This window comes from Nannospalax galili, unplaced genomic scaffold, assembly GCF_000622305.1.
Source record: "Nannospalax galili isolate Female #2095 unplaced genomic scaffold, S.galili_v1.0 scaffold75, whole genome shotgun sequence".
Taxonomy (NCBI): domain Eukaryota; kingdom Metazoa; phylum Chordata; class Mammalia; order Rodentia; family Spalacidae; genus Nannospalax; species Nannospalax galili.
This window is the reverse complement of record NW_008339433.1, coordinates 4,597,491-4,620,737: the sequence shown is the minus strand read 5'-3', so window position 1 is coordinate 4,620,737 and position 23,247 is coordinate 4,597,491. Positions and strand designations below refer to the sequence as shown.

General features: G+C 38.1%; 1 protein-coding gene across 1 annotated transcript in view; it reads right to left on the bottom strand.

The window, feature by feature from the left end:
* The window catches only part of Tenm1 (teneurin transmembrane protein 1), an 873,778-nt gene that overhangs the window by 115,246 nt on the left and 735,285 nt on the right, over window positions 1-23,247 (bottom strand). Inside the window, exons 19-21 of the mRNA XM_008833909.1 lie at window positions 18,015-18,276; window positions 15,298-15,565; window positions 1,766-1,909 (exon numbers count right to left, since the gene is read on the bottom strand). Coding sequence (XP_008832131.1) covers window positions 1,766-1,909; window positions 15,298-15,565; window positions 18,015-18,276 — 674 coding nt within the window. The remainder of the gene's footprint in view (window positions 1-1,765; window positions 1,910-15,297; window positions 15,566-18,014; window positions 18,277-23,247) is intronic.

Here is a 23,247-nt window from a genome sequence, read left to right as displayed (position 1 = left end):
GACTGTGCTGTCCACAGTACACACCAATCCTCTCCCAGACCTAGGCAGCCTCCATTTCATACCTGCTGCTGCACTTGTGGATCAGTCCATGGTCCTGGCATCTCCAAAAACCTGGGGTCTCCATAGAAGCTGAGGCTGCACCTTCACAAATGGTCTCTTCTTGCTTCTTGGGGTGCAAAGCCTCAGATTCTATGACCCTTTCAATCCTGGGGTCTTCAGTGCAATTGAAGCTGCACTTTCACCAGTGGCCTTTCATGGCCTACCAGAGTGCCAAGCTTCAGTTGCTGTCTGTGACACCAGAACGATGCAGGAGACTCTTACAAATCCTGTTTCCAGATTGAGGTGAAGGCTTGGGCCCCCTTTGAACTACACAGCTTCTGTGAGCTCACCCTGAGGAAATACTTCCCAGAAGATTTTGCCACAGTGATGCTGCTCTCTTGTTACTTACAGCTGATTTTTCAGCCCATTTAACCAGCATCAATTGTTCCAGTAAAGCAAAGGTTTCACTTCAGTGGTTCTAGTCTCATCTTAAAAACAGCTGATTCTTCAGCTCCAGCCATCCAAAAGCCACAGTTTCAATTCAAGATATTAAGCAAAAAGCCATGATAGTCTCTGCTTCCCTTTGAAGATTCACAAGCCAGGCCTCCACTGTCTACCACTCTTTCAGCATAACTATTCCAAGCTGCACAGCAACAAACTCTAAGCACTCAAGTGGCTTTTCCAGTCCAAAGTTCCAAACACTTTCCACAGTCCTCCCAAAACACCAAGGTCAGGTCTGTCACAGCAATACCCCAGTTCTGGTACCAATTACTGTCTTGTTTCTACATTTTTGTGACAAAACACTCTGACCATTACCAACTTGGGGAGGAAAATGAGGCAGGAGCTGGAGCACAGGCCATGGAGGAATGCTGCTTACAGGCTTGCTCCTTTGGCCCCTGCTCAGCCTGCTTTCTTATGCAACACAGGCCCACCTGCCCAGGGGTGGCACCACCCACAGTGGGCTCGGCCCTCCCACATCACTCATCAAGAAGATGCCCTTCAGACATGGCCACAGGCCAGTCCAATAGAGGCAATTTCCCGATTGAGGCTCCCTCAACCCAGGTGTGTCAAGTTGACAGTAAAGCTATCCAGTACAATCTCTTAGCTTTGCAAGACAGCCCAGATTTATCTAGCTGTTCTATAATTATAGAATGAAAGGAAGGACAGCTGAAGGGAAGATTGTATCTGCCCTCAATATATGTTTATTCATGTTTTCTGGAAAAGTAACCTGAATTACATGGACTACTGCAGCTTCCTTAGAAACTGCCTCTTTAGACAAAAAGGAATGTAATTTTGGAGTGTTAAGTTACAACTAGATGTTTGTTGGAAAGCAGGAAGTAAATACTAAGGACTTGTTTCCTAGTGGGATACAAAAGCATGTGTAATTTGAATGCAGATGTCATCTCTGGGGTGGAAAAATTAGTCTGCTGAGAAGTACGGGCTCAGGGGAGTCATGTGGTCCTTTCTTCTTATTTATTTCCTTATTTGTTTAAGGCTTGAATTACAAACTGGGAGTGACAGTAGACAAGAGTGTTCCAATTCTTAAACACTAAAACTAATTCAAAACTAAATTATAGCTCTAGAAAGCAAATGTACTAACTTAGACATCTCTAAGTGGCATCCCTGTAGGTGATTTTTCTCTTACACCTGACCAAATTGTCTACGATGAATATGTATTAAATAGTATTAGGAGAACAGATCAATACAAATTTTAAGGGCTTCTTACCACTTTGAGGGTTAAAAATGTGGTGCTTATTCAAGGACCAGCCTCCTAGGTTAGAAGCATCCATCTCAAAACCTTGTAAAACGACAGTCCTTTGTTCCCAGAGAATAAAGTCAGGGCATGTTTCATATTCATATCCCACAGACACTGCAAAACAAAGAGGTAATAGCATATTAGAAAATTGTAAAATGTTTACTTCATGTTCACACTGGTTAATAAATCTGTGGTTATTTTATTTACCATTAATTTTTGATTTTTCACCTGGCACAGTTTAGTACATGCCTAGCATAACACTGGTTATCTCCAAGTGATCAGACAGTGCATATTGGGTAAATTTATGGACTATTGAGTGAATGGATGTTCTCATGCACAGGTACCATGCATGTATTGACATTAAACTTTATTCTTGGCTTTCTTTTTAGAAAATGCCCTGCAAAACTGGAGAGAAGATCTCTGAGAATTAAGTGGAGGTAGGGCAATTTCTCTCTGCACTTTTATAAGAGAAGTACAGGAAAGGCTGATTTCCCACTTCTCCAGAGTGCAAGATGCATTCAGGAAACGAGCTTTGGAGTATTGAACCTCTTATGTGACAACTGACTACATATGAAACTAATAAAAATTGATTTAGTCAATTCCTGTCCTTTCTGTGCTATCTGGCCTTTCCTTTGCTGATATAGGTCTGAGTTTACATAGAGTGCAGCAACTGTAAATTTTACCTTGTGCACATTATGTTTTGGTTTCTGCATATTGAGTACCAATGGGACATCACCCAGCATTTGGCTTCAACGCCTATGAAGCACAGATGTTGCACATTAAACTTGAAATCCTAGTATGACACTAAAATGGGAAGTGCAGAGTGTGGCATCTTGGATGTCTCTGCTCTACTGAAATATGTATAGCCCAAGCATATCAAGTCCTCGTCATTTTCCCTGTTGGTTAACCTGCCTACCTGTTGGAACTCCAGATTCCTGTTTTCTGAATTAAAAAAAAAATGCTTTCTGTCTTCATAATGCTCTAAGCCTCAGAGTACTAGCTCATTACACTGCACATCCCAAAGCTGCCTTTGCCTTTTTGGCAGCCTAAAATAGACCCCGTTGATCTGTCATCTGACACAGCTTTCTACTAGAAAACTGTACCAGCCTCTACTAGAGCTTTAGATGTCCTTGGAGGTCTGTCTCTGTCCCACCTTTGCTGTTTGGTTATGAAAACTGGTTACAATGGTAACATAATGGGCCCAAAATGAAAAATGAAAGCAAACTAGTGTAGGTTATTGGCATTAATGTGAGGAAGAAAATGGGAATTTTATTGAAATTGATTTGTGTGTGCTTATGAGTGTGTGTGCAGGAGCACCTGCACAGATAAGAAAAAAAGTCCTTAAGATTATGAGCATACCACTCTAACTTTATAAAATTATGGAAAATTTGAAGGTGTGGGCTACTATTTCTTGGGATTCCCAGTAGGACAAAAGTTAGAGAACAGAGTGGTTTTCATTGGGTTTGGTTCATGCTTAGAAGGGCTCCACACTTGATAGAAGGCTCTACTGTTATTGTCTTGAAAACCTTAATACTTTTTAGACAAAAGGCTCTGAATTTTCATTTTTATTTCACTGTGCCTCCAAATTATGTAGCTGGTCCTGATGTGGATATAATTCTATCAGCGGCCATCAGCTGGTTAAGAATCATGGAATGCAAACCTATTTTTGTGTGTATGTATGTACATGGTTTTGTGTGTGTGTGTACGTACATATGTGCATGTGTGCATGCATGCATACGCATGTGTGGGTGTGTTCCTCAGTTGCTCTCCATTTTATTATTTTTAAAATGTTTATTTTTATATTTAGTTATTTATTTTATGTGTATGTGAGCATGTGTGTGTATGTGTGCCACATGTGAGTGTGGTGGTAAGATAACTTGTGAGAATCAGCTCTCTCTTTGTGTCATGTGGATTCCGGGGATCTAACTCAGGTCGTCAACTTTGGCTGCAAGTGTGTCTACCCACTGAACCATCTTACTGGCGCTACCTTAGTTCGATAACTGGGTCTCTCACTGAACCTGGAGCTAATCAAGTTGGCTAGGGTGGCTGACTAGATAAAACCAGAGATTCTCTCATCCACCCTTTCCAGTGCTGGGATTACAGGTGCATGCCACCACATGTGATTTTTTCATGCATATGGGGGATTGAACTCAGGTCCTTGAGCATGTCATTCACAGAGTCATATCCCTAGCTTGGAAAACTCATTTTTAATATTACTCTCAATCAGCCAACATTAGCAAAAGAGATCAGTGGGCAAGGAGAATTAGTAATCATAAAATGGAAGTAATTTTTAAGTGGAAATTATTATAGGGTCATCTGTATGCTATATGGTGCTATTCTCTATGAAGGTGGGTGTGAATAGGATCTCAGAGTTAAAAGTAATCTCAGGATAATCCATCTCTGTTCTGGATGTGGTCTACAACCGGCCTTGTGTATCATCAGAGGACTTCTACTGACCAAAACAACCGAAACTGTTAATTTTACACCAAGAAAGAAAAACTTCAATTTTCAGATCTGCCTTTAAGTAGCACTGTGGTTTCCAACAAACTTTTCTTCATCCCTGGGAGTCATGCTCTTTATTCATTGGTATCCATGTAGGGAGAAGACCGTTAGAGTTGTCCTTACGCTCTGTTTGGTCATGGAGTACTTGTGAATCTGCTGAATGTTAATGTGACTAGTCTTTCTAGAGATATGCAATTGCACAGTTTTTTATATTAATCTAAGAGGATTATTGTCCTAATTTGCAAATAGAAATCCCAGATTAAAGACCTATTTATTAAATAACTCTTTGCACATACACTTATCAAAATTCTAAATTGCATTCTTTTTACATGGCATTTGATGACTTCAAATTGAGCATCAAACTCCCAAGTCAACTAGTATGCTGCTCTAATGTTGGAAAGATCAGGTAGTCAGTCAGAGAGTCAGAGGCCATGTTGGTGTATAGGATAACGTGGTTTCTGCTTCTCTTGCCAACGTTTAAAAGTCTTGATTAATAAATAATCATGACAACAATAATTACAAGTTCCTTTAAAGCCATCATCTCCTTCCCCACAGTGTGCCTGGCAATTACTGGATCTGCCTTCTGTACTTGGTAAGCCTGGTGAGCTCCCCTAGAATCCCTTCTCTGGAAGGTGATTGAGCAGTTTTGCAAATAAGTAGTGTGCCCTGGTGACCTCTGACGATGGTTTGGAGCCTGCTTTTCCCTTCTCAGTAACAGTTAAAGATCGTCCTAACTCTGCAGCAGGAAATGCTTACATAAAGCATCAATTAAAGAGTTCTCAGTGCAATGGTAATGAGACATGCATAGTCTTTTCACCTCCGCCTATCTGCTTTCTGAATTGCTCTCCAGTCCACAACAACAAAAAAAGCGTTGGCTGCAAACCCCACAATCATATTATTTTTTTCTCCCCAGCACAACAAATAGCAACAAGGCAGCCCTTTAATAAGTTCCTTCTAATTTTATTAGATTTACTTTCTCCTGAGAAAACTCTATGAGCTAATAAAGTTATAATTTATACTTAAGACTTGTCTAAAATTCCAACTGACTTTAATGAGAATGACTGTGTGTTGGTATATTTTTGTATGTGACTTCTTGCTCAGAGTAACAAGGCAAGGTTTCTTTCTGACAGCAGCCCACTTTAACATAATCCTGGAACTTACAGTTGGCTTCTGAGAAGGTAAAAGTTCACTCCGTGGTGGTGAGCTGCTTTCCAAATGCAAGGGAACTGGCAAATGCAATGGCATTTCAACCTCGACTACTGGAAGCAGACTGCAATGTACTGAATGCTTATGCTTTCTAGTATAATTAAGTATGGGTAAAGGGGTTTATACTAGATCTGGTGCTAAAGATGCTGCTCCTTGCCAGTACCTTCTGCTTGAATCCGTGACAGCTAAGTCACAGTATGCTAAGTAAGCAGATCATGACCAATTCCTTGCCTGCTGCCTATTACATAGGCTCATTAACACAGATTCAGTCTTTAGGCCTCTGAAGGGAGGGGCTGGAAAAACTAGTATAATAGGAAGGAAAACAATTATTCATCAATATTTTAGAAGACCTGTAGAATGTGCTCTAGAGTAGCAGTGAATAGGGATGTAGGGAAAGGGTGGAGGGTCATACTTCTCAAGGGCTGGCAGAGGTCCCCATGCTAATGGACATGTATTGGAAAGGCAGTTGGGCCAGAGTCATTAATATGGAGGAATGCTTTCTTTGAGCCATGTGGCTACCTTTGTGGTGACATCCTTAATTCCATCTGGATACCTGTCTTCTTGTATTCATTATCTCACATTCATACAGAGATAATAAGTGAATGTCGCTTAACCAAGAATCACTGATTGTGAAGTATACATGCTACTTTTTCAGAGGGCCATGTCTTCTGGTCCTGGGTCATATCTCTGACTTCATTGTTAGTCATCTTGTAAATATTATACTGGCCTATAAAGAAGTCTGAGTGAAAGACCTCTGCTTGCTCTCTCAGAGACATTTGACAAAATAAAAAATAAAGACAACTCTTGATGTTCATTCTACTTATCTGAGCAACAGCATTTGTATGACATGGGGACTACAAGAGTGCTGAGGGGCCCTCTGTCTCTGACATCCAGTTTAATGACTATTCCATTCATTTATAATGGCTATGAAAAGAGATTGACATAAAGTAGCTAAGGTAAAAATGCAATGCTGAGATGTCGAATACGACATGATTAAGAAGATGATTTTCAATAGATTCAGCCTAAGGCTTCAGAACTCATAATGGTTACATTTATGAAGGCAGTATGTAATTAAAAGTAGTCTATTAGTCAGTGGGAGAAACTAACGTGCTATATTCATGAAGTCATGGTACATCTAGATATAATTTCAAGTCATTTTAAGAATAAGAAAACTAGAGCAATAAATTCTTAAAAAGTACCATGTTAATTCAAAAACCACAATGACAAGTCAAAAGACATGAAGAATCAAATGAAGACCACTGCAATGCGAGACCAAAGCTCTGTTGATAAAATGTTATCTATTGTAAACAAAGTGCCTGCTCTCAGAGTTGTATCTTCTCCTATTCTCTAGTAATTTATCATGGGATATGATGACCACAGAGGCTCCTCAATTTGACACAATGCCTGATGGTCCAAAATGCTTTCTTTATCTATTATTCCTAGCTTACTAAGAGTGTCAGCGTCAGGTGTGGACTTTTTATCGAGTGCATTTTCAGCACTTGTGGAGAGAGAGTAGCATAGTGTTCTCCTTTAATCTTCTATTTAGAAGCTATAACAACGGATTCTCCAATATTGAACTATGCCTATGGTCCTAAATTACATTCTACATGATTATGTTATATTATCCTCTTAGTGAGTCACTGGATTTGATTTGTGCGGTAGTAACACTTACTCAGGATACATGCCCTACCCATTCACAAAAATAAGGGCTATGCAAGCTATGCTAGTATTAAGAGATAGGAGAAAGTACCGGTGCGAAGAAATCAGGCATTTCGGAGTGAGGGTGGTTATGTAATACTTTTGTGACAGGTCCTGTGCAAGAATGTCATAAGATTGCTTTCTGGATGCTTTGTCTAAGTCTAGTTGCATAAAAACCAGGATGATGTGCTGGGTTCATATACACACTTCTGAGTGCCTTTGTGCATCTGTGTATTCCTCTTATCCTGCCTGCCCATCATTCTATTACACAGGCAAGGCGAAGGGTCACTTCTCACTTTATTCATTTGTTTGTCCAATCATTCAGCAAATATGCAATATTTATTGAGTACCTCCTTATTGACAGGCACTGAATAGGACACTGGGTACATGAGGATGAACAAAGCTGACTAAGATAGCATTCCCCCTGGTACAACTTATATTCTAGTGAAAGAAAAAATACAAAAAATAAATAGCACACCCACTTACACATATAATTTATGATAAATATTACAAGGGGAAATGCGTGGTATTAGGACAGATTCTAAAAAGGAAATTTATGTTGGATGGGGGAGACAAGGAGAAGTTTACTTCATGAACTATACCACTACTGTATCCTTTGTAGGGAACACATTCCAAGACCACCCACTGGATACCTGAAACTGTGGATTGTACCAAATCCTATAAATACACTGGCATTTTTTTCTAAGTGTTCTGAAAAATTACACACAGTAGCCAGTTAATCTCTCCTTCCATAGTTTATGCTGTGGTGTCTCCTTTACATCACCACTCTTGTCCCTTGAAAATAAGGGTTAATTGAACACAGGCACTGCAATATCATGACCATTGATTTGATAACTGAAACACTACCAAGTGACTAATGATTCAGTAGTGTATACAGTATGGATATCTGGACAAAGAGATTATTCTTATTTATTTATTTATTTATTTATTTATTTGTTTATTTATAGATAGGGTCTCTCTGTAGACCCAGCTGGCCTTGGAACTTACTATGTAGACCAGACTGACCTTGAACTCACAGAGATCTGCCTGCCTCTACCTCCTGAGTGCCGGGATTAAAGGCATGCACTACTATGCCCAAATGAGATTATTCTTTTCTCATTTTTAAATTATTATTATGTGGGACTGGAGAGGTGGCTCAGTGGTTAAGAGCACTGGATGCTCTTGTAGACGATCCTCGTTGGATTCCTAACACCGATATCATAGCTAACAACATTCAGGAACTCTAGTTCCAAGGGAATTTGACACCCTCTTCTGACCTCTATGGGCATTGTGCAACATGGGTGCACTATTAACATACATGTAGTCAAAAGACTCACACAGAAAAATAAAAAATAAAATATTTAAAATTATTACTATATGTGTTGTAGACGATCCTCGTTGGATTCCTAACACCGATATCATAGCTAACAACATTCAGGAACTCTAGTTCCAAGGGAATTTGACACCCTCTTCTGACCTCTATGGGCATTGTGCAACATGGGTGCACTATTAACATACATGTAGTCAAAAGACTCACACAGAAAAATAAAAAATAAAATATTTAAAATTATTACTATATGTGTATGGTGTGTGTGTGTGTGTGTGTGTGTCTGTGTGTGTGTGTGTGTGTGTGTGTGTGTGTTCGGTGTGGGCATACGTGTGTCATGGTATGGGTGCAGAGATCAGAAGAGAACTCTGTGGAGTCATTTCTCTCCTTCCACCTTTACAAGGTATGCTGGTTAGTTTTTTTTTTTTTAATCAACTTGACACAAACTAGTTACACCTGGGAAGAGGGTACCCAAATTCAGTAATTTCCAATACTAGATTGCCCTGTGGTCATGTCTGAGAGGAACTGTCTTGATTGATGATTGATGTGGAAGGGCAAATTCCCTAGGCTGGTGGGTCCTGGCTGTATAAGAAGCTAGCTCAGCATGAGCCACGGAGCCAGCCAGTAAGGAGGATTCCTCCATGGTTCTGCTTGGGTTCCTGCTTCAGTTCAGCACCAACTTCCCTCAATGATAGATCGTGACTTGGAAGTGTAAGCAAAATAACTCCTTTCCTCCCAATGTTGCTTTTTGTTATGTTTCTGTCATCATAGCAACAGAGAAGCAAATTAGAACACATGGGTTCCAGGGATCAAAATCAGGTCGTCAGGCTTACATGGCAACAGCATTTTACTGGTATAGCTATCTTGCTGGTCCAATATTATTCTTGTATAGGGCAGGATGGAATGGAACTATGAGAGATATCATTATGCTGCTCAGGATGGCATGCAGTTTAAAACGTATGAGCTATTTATTTCTAGAATGTTCCATTTAATGTTTGCAGGCTTCCATTGACTGGGTAACCGAAACCAAGGAAAGTGAAACAATAGTTTGGCGAGGGGGAAGCTACTGTGCAGAAGCTCTTTGACTAACAATGGGGTTATTGTTGATAAACTGAAAATATGTGGAGTCAAAAATGCATTTAATTTACTTAACCTTCTGAACATCAAAGCTTAGCAAGAGAGACCACTGTATAATACCAGTTATTTATTTTGTAATTGACTGGGAGCTACAGCTCGTTGCTGCTGCCCAGCAATGATAGAGAATATGGTAGTGCATATCACTAGCCTGGGAAAAGATAAAAATTTAAACTATGGTTTATATTGAATGTATATTGCTTTTAGGCCACGGTGCCATCATAAAGTAGAAAAATTGCAAGCTGACCTCTGTGTGGATAGGGAAGAACATTTTAGGCAGGAAGAGCAGCATGTTAACACTTTGATACTTGGTATTTTTGTGAGATTTCAAGGAGGTCAGGGTAGGTAAAGTCAACTTTTCTCCAGTGCATCAAAAATAGGTAAAGAACTTCAATCTTACTGAAACCTATGTTTTGCAGACACTTCTGTAACATTTATTGATGATGACTTTTCTGGTTTTATTTTCATACTTTGTGTTTTTAGGTTGCAAGCATTTAATTGCTTCTTGAAAAAACTTATACCCCAGGTCTTGCGCCTATAAAGTTGAATGGATAACACAGCTATGCTCTCAGCTGACAATTATGAATTCAAGAGTGGAGAGAAATGATGAAAACTTATTATCTCTGCTAGCTTTCTTGACAGAAAGTCACTGGGGCATTGAATTAGGTACTTGGCAAGGTGGGCTGTTCATGCTGGTGTAGAGAGGCAGTAGTAAAAGACATACTTAACTGGGAGTCCTTTAGGTGCTTTCTGAACCCCAGTTTCCCCCTCTGTAGATCAAAGATCATGTTAATTGTGCTATGCCTACCAGGCAGGAATGCTATATGGATAAAAATGAAATAATGTATGTGAAAGTACCTTGGAAATTGTAAAGCACTACCCATTTATTATCCAAATATTCAGTGGGTGCTGTTTTTGTGGCTGCCCAGCCTGCTTAGGTTTTACTGAAGGGAAATTTATGAACACTAAAGCATCGTTCTCAGGAATGTTTTGTGTGCACAAAGCAGCCATAGCTTAGCACCTATTACTATTAATGTTCCCCTGTTTCTCTCTAACACAATTTAGACAGACTCTTATGCGTTGTGAACCTTTAGGAAGGCTAGTTCTCCCTGAAACACCACTCTTTCTTGCCAAACTACTGTACTAAATAATTATGCAATCATTGTTGCCAATAACCTTGAAGAAAAATAGAATTGTTTATAGCAGTGCTACTAAAGGCGGATGGCTGATTTCCTGAACTTCCAGAACTCTAAACCGCTGCAATTTAATTTAATTAAAATGAAGACCAGGCAGAATGCATTACTACACATTGATAATATATGCAGACACAGGCAGACATAGGGAATTATTTTGACAAAATTCACATAATGGATGCAGATCAGAGGCCCTGAACAAGCCAGTTTGTCAAATTAAATAAGCCATCTCTAGAATTTTAACAGCACTATGAACTTAACAATAATGATTTTTTACATTGTTTTGCAAGCAGTGAAGTTGGAAAGAAACTAAATAAAATACAATGATTTCTAGACATTATACTTTATTTAGAGCCAGGGACTAAAGCACTAGAGCAAAATTATTTCAAATGCTCACATGGAGTTTTTAGTAGGGGAGTTTGTCTATGAATCAGACAACAAAATCTTTAAGCTGGATTGTGACTTTTGTAGTGAACCTTAGGGTGGTTTTACTCTTCTTCCACTTGATCAGTATTGCACTTGGATTAATCAATCTTATCAGTGGCCACTGATACCTCTTTTGGACTTCACATGACTTCTCTTGGTAATTTATTCACTTTTGTATTACCCAGTTGCAAAGTCTATTTCATTACGGAAAATGATGGGATAGTCTAGCATCTTAAACTCTCCTTTTTCTATTTTGGCTTTCCTTCAAGACCTTATTCATCTTTTGTGATACTCTAGACCTTAGAGACCAACACCAACTCTGCACAGCTGAGCTACTTGGGAAGCAAGAATCCCACATTTCAAATTAAGTACACATTTCAACTAAGTTATTCTTCAACACTTCAAATTTAGCTTTTTTAACTTTAGGCTCCTCTTGTTTCCATCACCCTGAAATAGGTGGGTCAGAGATAGATAGTTTATTGGTGTGAGAAGGAACAAGAGACAAAGTCCTCACTGGCCGTAGTCTTAATCAAAATCCTTGCTGTAGCCGAAACATTATGATTGATGGTTAAGGCTTACATGAATTTCCTATTGCTACTGTACAATGTACCACACACTGAGCGGCTTCAAACAAGACAAATTTGTCATCTTACAGTTGATGCTGTCATACATTTCAAATGGGTCTCAATGAACAGAATCCAAGGTGTCAGTAGGGCTGAGTTCTTTCCAGAGATCTAAGGGCAAATCCCACACTTGCCTTTTCCAGCTTCTAGTGGCCACTCACATTCCTTGTTTGGTGGCTCCCACTCACCATCTCAAAGCCAGTAAACTGTGTCTCCCTGTGTGTCATTACTACACAGTTAAATCTTATAACTCTGATCTCCCCACCTGAATGATTCTTGCACTATCAAGGAGCTTGTGGTGGCGATAATACCAAATAACAATATTGCCAGATGCACTAGTAAATGTTTGTTTATTCAGAGTCAATTATAGATATTAAATTATCATCACAATGAACACGTTTAATCGCAATCTTTCATTTTTCACTTGAACTTCTTTTCTTAATGTGTTTATAATCCTTCTTCAGAGTGTTATATTCTCCATCTTCAGTCTACCATGCTATTCCGATGTATTACCATTATTAGAAAATTATTTTATTCTCTATAGAGATGGAGATAAAGCATATGCAATAAATAAAATCTCTTTATCCATTGATCCCTTAAATCATGTTTAACAGAGACACTTCCTACAAGGCAAACAATCCACATTCCAGCTTAGGTGGTATTTGTGTAATTATCTTGGCTTTTTCCTTGGGAAGTTTGCTAGCTTTCTTCCTCCACTTTAAAATCATATGTCCTTTAAGTGTGTAAGAGAAACACTATGTTTTTCTTACACTTTGGACATTCGTCAGTGGATTAACTGTCTTTTGCTTTTGTTATTGATACTAGCCTTACAAACGAACCAACAACAAATATTTCAGCATTTAAATGATGTTATTTTACATTCATAATTATATCCATAGCAAACAGTATAGGAATGGTAGTTTCCCGCTAGAGTCCATAAAATAAAATATTTGCTTATATATGTGGCTCATGTTTTCTTAATTTTAAATAGATATATTAGTGGCTACTTCATTGAGGATGATTAACTAGAACAAGGAGTAAGAATTTAGAATCAGTAGCAATGAAAACATTTAAAAAGAAGTGATGTAACTCATGTATAAAATAAGGTGAATAAAATAGTGCACCCTGGGGCTGGGGAAGTCTTTCAGTTAGTGAAGTGCTTACTGTGCAAGCATGAGGACCTTGGTTCAATCCTCAGAACCCACATAAAGAGCCTTGCAACACAAACGTGTAATCCCAATACCTTGGCCACAGCAGCAATGATGAAACAATACTAGCAGTCAACATTTATCAAACACTTACAATGTGCCAGACACCTTACCATTCTCACCTCATTTAATTGCCATCATAATGAGTCTGTGAGTAATATTACTTTCATACTACTCATTATATAGCTGGAGAAACTGTGGCACTTAGAGATTTAAAAATGTATCCAATGTTACACACCAAATAAGTAAAAAAAAAAAGGGATTATTTTAAAACATATATATTTTTATTTTCTGCGTTTGAGTGTTTTGCACCTGTGTTGTGCAATGCCAGCCGAGGCCAGAAGAGGGTGGTGTCGGGTGGTTGTCAGACACCGTGTAGATTCTAGGAACTGAACCTGGGTCCTTAAAAGAGTAGCCAGTGCTCTTAACCTCTGAGCCATCTCTCCAGCCCCTAGAAAGGATGATTTGAACCTAGGGTGGGAATCTGGTTCCCGAGTTTTCTCATAAGAACTGCACTAACTAGAGACTGAGCAATCAGCAACGTTGGTGGTAGTTGGTTTCAGGCACAGTTCTGACTTACAGGGTTCCTCTATGCTGCATGTTGGTTGGCTAACACAATGCTACATTCTCCCGAAGAGGAATCTGAATACAGGATAAAGTCAGCTGATGTTAGTCAGTGAAGAGCTGAGAGAAAGGGAAGGCAGGAAGGCAGAAGGGATGAGCTATTTCATAAGTAGGACTCATAGTGGACTCTTTCTATAGAAGGAACTGAGGCAATCCAAACCTGTTTACATTCCTTGCATTCTAATTATGTCTAACGCAAATAATATCAATAGTCCAATATATGATCATGACTAGGCAGAAAAAACCAAACCGAAACTAAAGCCAGCTCTTTCCTTTACCTTATATTTTCATCTGGAAAAGAAGAAGAATTTGACTCACTATAGTCAAAGAAATACTGCTTAGCTACATGGGACTTCTATCATAATAAATACTTCCAAAGAAAACACTTCTTCTAGGGAACAGGCTTCTAATTTGTCCCAAGGTCATTTCCATGAGACATGGCCTGAAGGCACAAAGATCAATGGCTTCTAACTGCAAGTCCACAGACTTACAACCTTAGTTTGGGGAATTTTGTGCTGCTTTTCTACAAAGTGAAGGAAATACAAACGTTGGTGTCTGCTAGTCTCTCTGACTGTCACAAACGGTTTGCCATTACGTTTTGTTGCTGTTGCTTTTTTCTTTGCGTATTTTTATATTTTTATTTTGAGGCAATCATGTTTTAAGATTGCTTCTTTTGCTTTTTAAAGACAGGTCCTCATGTACCCTAGCCTGGCCTAAAAACTTGCTTATGTAGCCAAGGATGATATTGAACTCCTCATCCACTTATCTCTCCCAAAAGCTAGGACTTTAAGCATGCAAAGCCTCTAATCACTTATTATCATTTCTTAAAACAGAGCTTTTTAGTTCTTTGGTGTTAAGGTGTCCTTCCTTTATAAAATTGTGATAGTGATAGGATATACTAGATTTTAGAAGGGTTTTAAAATTTATAATATTCTTATTTGGCAAAATAAAAACCTTGGGAAATACGTCTTAGTCTCAGTTTTTTCAAAGTATCATCTGTTAGAGAGAATTAGATATGTGAGAGCCATAGGCCCATGGGATCTCTTATGGTCCCTACTAAGAGTCTAGGTTTTAGAGTATTAAGATTACAGAAAAGCCAAAGGAATAGGAAAGCAGAATGATTTTTCAAATTTAACTTGATGAAGTAATAAGTTAACACAGTCTAACCATCTTAGACATGAAAGATAGTAAGTAGAGATGCCTATAAGTTAGAATTTTGTAGTTTCTAAGTGGAAATGACAGTTTAAATATCAAATCCAAAAATGTGGCCTAAAGAACGCCATACCAAAGGTCACAGTTGGAAGGCAATATTGAGCTCTGAAGACAGCTACAAGTTAGATACTCTGGTATGCTGTTATTATGAAAGGAGAGCTAAAAAAATCTGAAGCAAAACTATATCAAAGAGGAATTCTAAACAGGTCCGAAGGAAGTGTTCAAAATTTAAAAAAGCCTTAGATCCTCTAAATAGAAGAAAATCAATAATTATTCCAATGACATATTGATATGCATTCATTTTTTGTGAGCATAATATTGCTATTTACATAGAAACACTTCAACATACCCAAAGCTTCTGCCAAGCCCCAAACCTTCTGTCCATAGATGTCAGTCTTGTTCCAAGCAAATGTGTACACAAGATTAATTGCAGCAGGAAACCACTTCTGTGTGAGTCGCCCTTCCACAGATACTGCGAGATGTACTTTAATCATTCCCACTGGAATAGTTGAATGTGTCAGAAGGATCCGTAGCAAAGTTTTATACCCAGGTGTTCGGCTGCTCAGGTAACTCAGCCTCACAAAGCTGGAAGGAATAGGGATTTCCTCCTGTACAACCTAAAATACAAAAATAGAAAAATAACAACAAAAAAAATGGTTCTCCAGCATTAACAGGTATAAGAGTACAGAAGGCTATCACATGCTTTGTTGTTTGAGAAACAGACGAAAGATGCCTAATGGGGTTATGGGATCTACTGGTGTCAAACCATGTGTTCTTAGATTTTTGTGAGACTGTGGGGCCAGAGATTTTGAGTTTTCTATCAAATCTGCATGAGAACAAGACATACAGTAAATCCTACAAAGTGTTCTTATATTCCTCTGCCAGGAATGGCCACTCAGAACAATTGTATTCTCCCAACACTGTTCCACAAATGATTTAGCAAGACTTGGAGAAGAGTACATTGCTGAATGTCAAGCAATTCAGTGCTATGGGTTCTGTTAAGGGGTCTTCTTTCTTATAACCACATACACAAAATCTTGCTTGGCGTTACTGCATATATTTCAAGTCCATTGCTGGAATCCTTATTTAGGCCAGACTCACTAAGGAGAAACATTCCAGAAGGAGACTGGTCAAGTGATATTTAATGATAAAGATTTTGCTATTCTTGGAATTAATCTTTACTGAAGTCATCAAGTTTGTTTACAGTGGAGCTTTGGAATAATCTGGAGGTCAAATTTTTTAATCAAAAATTTCTTATATTTTTCTCTGCGACTGGATGTACAAATGGCTGGGAATAAGTTTCTCCAACTTGGCACCTATGACTGAGAAGCAGATAATTCCCACTAATTCCTCTGTAAATTTTATATCAAACATTAGTTTCAGAGTGAAAATGCCATTTGGCTCCTTTAATTAATTGCTACCACTTGTTTATTACTACAGATGGAACTAAATGTAAAAAAGTAACTAAAGCAGAAACTTGTATTTTATGGTTTTCATTTTTCAAAATACGATAACTGAAGAGGTCAGTCTGCTCAATGTATTTAAAGTGACATGGATAGCATAAATATATTTGTGTCCTTTTAAATTTTACCTCATAGCTTTTTCTCTTTTCACTTCCCCAAAATTGTGAACAGAGTGGTCAGGAGAACTGATGGGAAACACACTGCATCATGTGCTTTTCCGGGTATGGGGTATTTTTACTATTTCCAAGGACCTAATCTCTCTTGTACATTCTTTTTAATAAAAGATTTGTGTTATTTCTATTTGTATGTATGCACGTGTGTGTCTTTGTGTGTGTGTGTGTCACATGTGTGTGGGTGCCCACAGAAGCTAGAAGACGGTGCTAGATCTCCTGGAGGTGGAGTTACGGGTGGTTGTGAGCCACCTGCCATGGGTGCTGGGAACTGAATTAGGCTTCTTTGGAAGATCAGCAAGGGCTCTTAATCATTGAGCTGTCTTTCCAGCCCCTCTTGGATACTAGTTGCCCATTATTTCTTCCTCCACAGTATGTGCTTTGTTATTAGAGTTGTTTTTATCAGAGTTATTTTTTTCAGATTCTGAGAGTAGTAAATGCTGGCATATTTATCGAGTCACCATTTTATTTATGTAAGGAAAACTTGTCCCAATACATTCTAATAACATCTGTGAAGAAATCAGTGTATTAATCAGATACATTCATTACTCTCTTTTCTTTCCTTCCTTCCTAATGAAAAGCAATGGAATTGACCACGATAGCCAATTCTTTGGGCTACTTTGCCCAGAGAAAATTAGTTTTGTGTGTGCTGTTCCTAAGTGGATGATGCTGAGAACTTTGGGACTGTTGCAATGAAAGTAAAATTTATTCAATATTGGTGTGTCTATTTAACAGTGTTGTGCATATACTACTTGATTTTTGGGTCCAGAGGACTTATGAGTCCAGTTATGTGGCATCCACATCTAACTATCATTAAAATGTTTCTATAGTGTGGTGTGTGAATTGTACTGTGGCCATCTGAATGGCTTAATATTGAATGTTCAATAAAGAATAATTCTCAGGAATGCTAAAATATTAAGGTCCTAATTATAAAGCTAAACTCTTAGAAGCAAAGCCTTAAAAAAGCCCCCAGGCTTGCAAGCTACCTTTACTAAATACATCTAAACAAGAGGAGCTTCCATGACTTCTGTGAGCAGCGACAATTGATACAAGATGTACAATGGAAGAAACGTAGATTTTAAAATATCTTTAATCTCAGAACAAAAACCAGTCCAATTGATTGTTATTATCACTATTAAGCAACCATGCTGTATTCTTTAAAGCACAGTGTTCATTAGGTAAAAGTTGAACATTTCTTTAGACAGTTTATCTTACTATGCCATGGCCACAGATAGTGCCCTTATGCCCTGGTCAGTCTCCTTGTAAATGTGTGCTAGAGAGACATCATTCAAAGCCTTCCTTTTAAAAAATGAAGAAGCTTGGGCACATACATTATAAGGACAACAAAAACTATATGAAAAGAATTAGCCATAATACACTGTCAATCGCCCTAAGGTACTATGACTATGTACATTTGAAGGCAATAAACCCACCTGCAGCTCAGGAACAATAGTTCCCCTTTCTGGACAGGATCCTCCAAATGATGTGAGTGGTGAAGGAAGCACAATTGGGTTTGGGCTGATGAAGTTGGAAATTTCACAGGATGGTGGTTCTGCTATAATTCTCTGCATGATTACTTTCTCCACCACAATAAACTGATTCCAGGGCAACCAGAGTGTCCTCTTTTCTGACAGGAAAGGTGATCGGTCAAAGATTAAGATGACAGAGATACCACCAATGGCTACAAGATCAAAGCTAAAAATAAGAAAAAAAAGGAAGAAAAAAAAGAGGATGATGAAGATGAGAACGTGGCCGAGGAGGAGGAAGAGGAAGAAGGACATCGTCAATTACATGAGCAGCCCAAATAAAATTTAAATTTAAAAATAAAAATAAGTTAATTCTAGTGCTCTTTCCTACCTTTGGGACTCAATTACATCCACTTTTATTTTTTATTTTATGAATTTTCACTCGATAGTCATTTTATGAATGACTTTTTTTCCCATCCAGTAGTCATTTTTTAAAAAAGTATTTTTATTAATTCTTTGACAACTTCATACACGGTATTTTGATCATGATCCCCCTCCCCACAACTCCTCCGAGATCCACCCCCACCTCCCTACACACAAAAATCTTATTCTCTTCTTCGACATTGAATCCAATATGTGTTGGCTAAATACTCTTGGGTGTGGAATCTGTACTGAATTGTGATCGACCTAAGTGTCACACCCTTAAGGAAAATGGACTGTTCTCCTAGCAGCTATTAAGTGCCAATAGCTCCTCAGCTAGTATTCCACTAAATGGCATAGTATTAACATGACTCGTAATGACTTATTGCTATACCCATAAATGAGTGCATCTGTCAACTCTTGCCTGAGAAGCTTTTTCTTGCAGCAGAGACCCACAACTGGTCAATATGCAGAGAATAAGGGACTGCAGAGTGCTCAGCCCAAATGGAACATCCATATTGTACCTCTCCCCCAGAGACTCAGGGATCATTACAAAAGAGGGAATGGAAAGATTATGAGAGCTCCAGAGGTGGTGGATGACCACAAGGAAACCATGCTTTCAAGACAGCAACAAAGTTGCCTATAAAAACTTATAGTCATTCTGACAGCATTCATAAGAACTGCTCAGTCTCAAGCCAGACAATATCTGGTTGACTTTTGTTATATAATCTGTACCAATAGTTAATATTTACCCAGAATTCAAATATCAATTTTATTATTGTCTTAAGGAAAACTATTGCATGCATTTTTAAAAAGCCAAATCTGACATTACTGCTCACTCTTGTGCTAAAGATAACAGAAAGATGAGCATTTAATATTTAATAGGATTTTAAATATCATATATTATTCATCATCAAAAATTTTATAAGGTAATGTAAGAAAAGGAAAAGGCAAAAGGATAAATGTTTTGTTTGGGGTCATAAGCAGTGTCAGAAATCAGACAGTGTCTGTGAGATAACTTTTGAAGAAATATACCAGGAAAGGAAAACTGTCCAGGGAAATTTGGTTGAACAAAACCGTGCATGAACCTCCGACATCTAACAACACTTTCCAGTTCCTATCGAAATGGAACCCATAACTCAATGCCACTCATCTACACCTCCAAATCTTCTCTATCTTGGACAAAGCGAGACTGTCGCTCCTGTAAGTCATCTCTGTTCATCTATGGAAGTGGTCCTGACAAGACTATTGTATTAAAGCAGAAAAGTCTCAGATTTCAGTTCATTCAGCACTTATGGGCCTACCTTGCTTCTTTTAAAAGTATAATTGTGTCTTTCAGATAATGTATTTGAAAACATTCAAGGAATGAAATATGATACAAAAGTAGTAAAGTGATAAATTATTATCATTCTATCTTAAAAAGTGGACAAAGGGCAATATTATGTTCCTTAAAATCCAAAGCAAGGCAAATCATCAGGAGCGTGACATAAGCATTTCCTCACACTGGAAAAGATCTTTTAGTAAAACACTTGTTCAACAATAAAAAGCTGGATAAGGAACCTGGCATAATAGTGAACATCTGACCACCCATTTTATGTAATATTTATTATATTTTCCAGTAGTGCCAATTATTTCCTGTTGCAGAAATCTTCCAGATGAAAATAAGTGCACAGTAACAAAGAATGTATAATACTGTATTTTTATTGTTGTCTTTTAGTGAAGTAGCTGTACTATTAAGGCAGTTCCAAAAAGAGGATTTCAAGAACTGTGTTAGTAATAGTAAATCACATAGGCTTCAATCCCAAAGTAAAAATGAAACAGCTTATGTTACAGGACAGACAGGTTATATTCATGAAAATGTATGAGTAATTTAAGGCAAGTGTCATGGGGAAAAGCCAACACTGTTTGTCAAGAATTCTATCCTCTAGAACACCTTCTATATAGATTGAACTGTAAGTCCTTGGGCAAGTGCATTTGCTTTGCCCAGATGTTGAGTCATGACTCTTTAAAACTGAGTGCTTATTTACTGAAAAAGGAAAGAAACAATAATAACAGCAAACACCAAAACAAAAACTAAATAGTGTCTAAATAAGAACATATGTAGGGATTGTTCCTTGCTTTGTAAAAGATTATGCAGATGGAGCAGTCATCTTTTGTGGGAAGAACGAGCTTGATTTCAAACATCTGAGTCTGAGTCTTAGCTCTACCATATTAACTTTGTGCATGCACTAATTTTTAAAATCTATTTTATTTACTATTTTTATTTTATGTGTATGAATGTACTGCTCACTTGTATGTAAGTGCACCTGTACCACGCAGTGCCTGGAGAGGTCAGAAGAGAGTTATCAGATATCCTGGAACTGGAGTTATAGATGGTTTTTAGCCACCATATTGGTGTTGAGAATCGAACCTGGGTCCTATACAAGAGAAGCCAGTGCTCTTAACCCCCGAGTCATCTCTCCAGCTCCTCTGGGTTAATTTTTAAAATGAACTTCAGTTTTATCACTAGTAATGGGAGTCCAATACAAGCTATCTCTCAGCTACTACTATTAATGAATATATAAGATAAAGACTTAAGCATCAAGAATATAGCTGGGAATCAACACACTGACTTTGTCCTCAAGTCAGATATGTTCTCCTACTAAAATTCATATATATGTATATTTCCATTTCTCACAGCTCAGATTAATTATAGACCAGTTTTTTCTTATTTCCATGAAGAGATACTGAATTTTGATTCCTCTTGAAACTTCCCCTAGGCATCTTATAGTGGTTTGTATTAAGTCTCAACTTAATAAAGCTGTATAACTCGATTGTTCAACCAAATACATATCTAGATATTTGTAGGGAGATATTTGGCTGATATGGTTAATTTCCACAACTGGCTGACTTTAAGTAAAGGAGATATCTTTGATAATGGGGGTGGATTCTAGTCAGTCATTTGAAGGACTTAAGGACAACACTAAAGTTTCTCTGAGGAAGGAGAAAATTTGCCTCAAGACTTCTGCATCAAATTCTTTGTGAGAATTTTCAACCTGCCAGCCTGCCCTATAGGTTTCAGACATATATATATATAATCATATATAGATAGATACCTATCACATATATATCAAGAAAATGACTTTCTGTGATATATATATATATATATATGATATAGGTATCTATCTCTATATATACCTATGCTGAACTGATAAATGTTCTATTTTTCTTGTTTTCCTGGACAGCGTGGACTCATCATGCTGCTTTTCTTCTACCTAGTTGTTATACATAGTAAATACTGTCTGGCTCACTCATTGACATGGAGGTGGAAGGTGGATCTTTGCCTCAATATTCATGTAATCCATTCCAATGACAAGCAGAATAAATCTTAGAATGATAAATTCTTCAGGATATTTCCTACCACAAGTCACCTCCATTTACACGTACCATTCAGAATAGGTTTCCATGTTATATGAGAGTAAGCAGAAAAGACACAAGGGAGAGTACTTATTTGTTTGGAAAATGTCAATTTATATGCCCAACCAATCCTGACCATAGGTAGAAAACTATTGATGCCTGTGCAAAGCCTTATGGTATCTGTCAATTGAGGGCAATCAGAGGGAAACCTCTTCATTGTCTGTTCTTCAGAATGAAAGTTTTTTTGTTTGTTTGATTGATTGAGACAGCGTCTTCCTATAGCCCCAGCTCACTTGGACCTTGGTATGTAGACAAGGCTGGCCTCAATCTGCCCACCCCTGCCTCCTGAGTTCTGAGATTTAAAGGCAAACCACTAACAGCAGATCATAATTCTTGGAAATGCTTCTCAAGAAACTTCTAAGAATAATAGCACCTCACCTATTTTGCTTGCCATTAGCTGAGGTAATTGCAAATAGTTCTTTCAATACTGTACTGAGAGTGAGTTGCATATCTAAATTGAAGTTGGGAAACTGTACAGGATAAGAGCCAGATTATTTGAGTTCTCATCATGGTCTCTGTTCTTGTTATCTGTGCTAATTTAGGTATTTTTTTTTCATCTGCCAAATGGTGAAGATACTAATAATACTGAACTCAGGCTTGTGAGGATGAAGACAGTAACATCAATGACAGTCTCTAGCACTCAGGGAATGCTCATACATATTTGTATTTCCTTTAAACATTTTTCTTCTCATTTCTTTTTCTGCTGCTCTTATCCCATTCTACCTGACTAACACTTATACCTTCAGAAGGTTTTGTTTTCTATCACCATCTTGCCTTTTGCTTTGGTCCTATAGCACTTTGGTTCAGTGTCTAATACCTTTCCTGTCTCTCTAGGAGAGCTGTTGTCAATTAGCAAGTAATTGATAATGGAGAGAAAGAACCTACATACCCCCCCTTATATATTTACATTTGACATGGCTTTTTGAAAGAACTGATAGGTTCTATCAAGGGAGCAACACCAGTTGTTGGAATGACAAGTATTACAGCAGACTGGTCGGATTGCTACATGGAGACAGAAGGCCTTTGCAGCACCTTGCATCTCACATTCTCTCTAATCTGAATGCCAATATCAACCTATTTCGAATCTTTAATAGCACGTATTTTTCCTTATGACATTGGACTTTCGAAATGTACTTAATCAGTCTGAGGCAGCAACAAGAAGACATCTAAAAGGAAAGTCTTGCTCGACCATTGTTGGCTTCTCTTGGAAGCATGGAGGAAATGATTCCTCCGTGTTGACCCTCCTCTTTATAGACTGGACACTGGTTCAAGTCCATCTGGTGGGGTCATCATGGCCTCCTTGATCAAGAGGTCAGATGATGCT